This window comes from Anarrhichthys ocellatus, unplaced genomic scaffold (genome assembly GCF_004355925.1).
Source record: "Anarrhichthys ocellatus isolate YVR2014 unplaced genomic scaffold, GSC_Weel_1.0 scaffold7213, whole genome shotgun sequence".
Lineage (NCBI taxonomy): Eukaryota > Metazoa > Chordata > Actinopteri > Perciformes > Anarhichadidae > Anarrhichthys > Anarrhichthys ocellatus.
Genome location: NW_022287187.1, coordinates 1 through 2,402, shown reverse-complemented (window position 1 = coordinate 2,402; position 2,402 = coordinate 1). Strand labels below are relative to the sequence as shown.

Below are 2,402 nucleotides of genomic sequence, written 5' to 3'. Positions count from 1 at the left end.
TTAGGCATGGTGGGACGAGGGAACTCAAACACAAAGTCCACTCTCATGAGCCACAGGTCTGCTGCTTGAAACAGGGATATGAAGTCTCTATCTGGACCTATGTATTTATCAATTAAGCTGACATAATTTGGTAAAACATACTGTGCAATTTGATATTTTGTGAAGCCAAAAATGATAACATTAAGAAGTCTCTCAAGAAAGCTCATTTTATCTGAAAGCTCGGTCCCTGTCATTGGAACATAAGACACAGGAGAAGGCGCAATTGAAAAATGGCCTTCACCGTGACTAGTCCATCTGACATTGAAAACAAGAGGCAACCTGAGGTAGTGGGCAAGTATAACACCCCCTGGTATAGCAGGGTCTGTAAGGACGAGGTCATAATTGGCATCCCGTAGCAACCGTATAAGTTCTTTGTTTTCAAAAAGCAGCTCAAGCATTTTGCATGTTTTCTCATGCAGCTGAGAGGTCTGTTGTGCTTGTTCCATTTCCAGTTTAAAACGTGTCCAGGCAGACTTCCCTTCCCTCTGGATTTCCAGCAACTGGGTCACAAAAGTACTTATAAAGTCTTCATCAAATCCAGATTCCGTATCGAGCGTGATTGAAGTATAGAATGGCGAGGTTTCCTTGATGTACCAACTGTCTGTCGATCGCACAACAGAAACCTGGTGGCCCCTTGAATGTAGTTCCTCAATGATGACTTTCATGTTCACCCAGTGGCTTCCGTCCAATGGAAAAACAAGAACCTTCCCACCATAAATCACAGGCGGACAGAGCAAGCAGAGAGCGATCCAGACCCAGGAAGGATGCATTTTTTTCTGAAGTTGGGAAGGAAACATATTGCTTCTTAGCAAATGCATATTTTTTTATATTTTTATCAAACCACTACAATCAATGAATTATACTGAATAAGGTTTACTTCAGTGTCAATGAAAATATTTAATCTTTAAAAAGTTTTAAATTGTCATCATTTATTTTCCTTTAATCATTTTGGAGTATGAGTAGCCTGTTGCATTTAGTTTCATCACGGAAAACTGTGAACTGTTGCATGTCAGTTAAAAATGTACTTTTGGAAAAACTATTTCAAATAGATAGCCATCAGTCATATTGGCAAAATATTAAAACATATTACCTTATTGGCATCCAATGTGTTTTATTCAATATTCTCCTTTACAAGAGAGCAGAACACTGGCTAGTGCTTTCTGGCTCCAGCCTGAGCAGGACTTTGGTACACATCAGTGTTATGTTCTTAAACACACAGGTGATAAGAAAGTGCAAAGGGGAGGGAAAGCTGTCCAAGGTGTTGAACTCTTAAGCAATTAGCAGTAACACGACAAATTATTGAAAACTAAATAACTGAATAAAGCCGGATTATGTTCCTGTGTGTCAACTGTTTAGTCATGTAAAAGGTTTCAATTGTGATAACATGTCAATATAAATTGTTTTGTTGCAATTCCATAACTCAGGCCCCTATACAAATCTATAGCAACATGCTGTGATGATGTGACCAGCTAGTTTTGCTATGTGGCCTACAATGCACTGGTGTGTGTTCTTTTGACTTCTGAAAAATGTCATATTTTAATAGCTTGTATTTTACTTTAACAGGATAGGGAAATACTGTAAATGGCTAAACACCATCACCTGCTGGCTGGGAAAGGTATCGACAAATCCTAATTATTTTTAAACACACCTATTCATCAAACCTAGAGGTTTGCCATTCTTTGGGGCAAACCTAAGCTGGTTCAGGAAAAAAAAATAAGAAATAAAAGTACATTTAACTAGTCCAGTTTTACAGTCAGCTTGTTTTATTAACAATGGGAACTGCTATTTTCAGAAATCCTTCCTTTAACAATGTGATTTTAGGATAATGTAGTACACAGTAAAACAGAGTATAGAAGAGTTGGAATTTGTAACTTGGTTCATGCCATCCAGCTACTGTACTCGTCAATGGTAGTTTGCATTTGCTGTGGGTTCTCAGACTTTCACTTTGTTAGAAACACAAGTAAATGTGTACACAGGTGCTTACATATCAACAAAAATGACTTGTAATCACACAGACTTTGCTCTTGCAAGTTGCCTGTCAAACTGGTTATGACATTTAATTTCTTTACTGTACACATTTCTTTTCGAAACTTTGAGTAACATTTCAGGGAAAACATCTATTCCTTTCAATATTCAACTGATCACAGCTGTATTAGCTGTCACATAGCAAAATATGAACTAATGTGAAAATGATCATTCCTTTTTTCCTGTTTAGTCAGATTTGACTTTTCTTTTACAACACAATCTAAAGCATGACCATACTAACCCAGCAACAATTAACAAAACAAATAGTGCAACTGTTAGTAACAACAGCATCACATCAACAGAGTGGTAGGAGTACCAGGGCATTCTGTAGGACTCTG

At 37.6% G+C, this 2,402-nt stretch overlaps 1 protein-coding gene across 1 annotated transcript; it reads right to left on the bottom strand.

Annotated features, from left to right (window-relative positions):
• Window positions 1–6: 6 nt before the first annotated feature.
• Window positions 7–1,221, bottom strand: LOC116380438 (UDP-glucuronosyltransferase 1-5-like; the record flags this gene model as incomplete). The annotated part of the gene is made up of 2 exons (XM_031842358.1): window positions 1,130–1,221; window positions 7–815 (listed from the first exon to the last, which is right to left on the bottom strand). A coding segment is annotated over exon 2 (803 nt), but the record flags the coding sequence as incomplete, so codon positions are not given.
• Window positions 1,222–2,402: the final 1,181 nt, after the last annotated feature.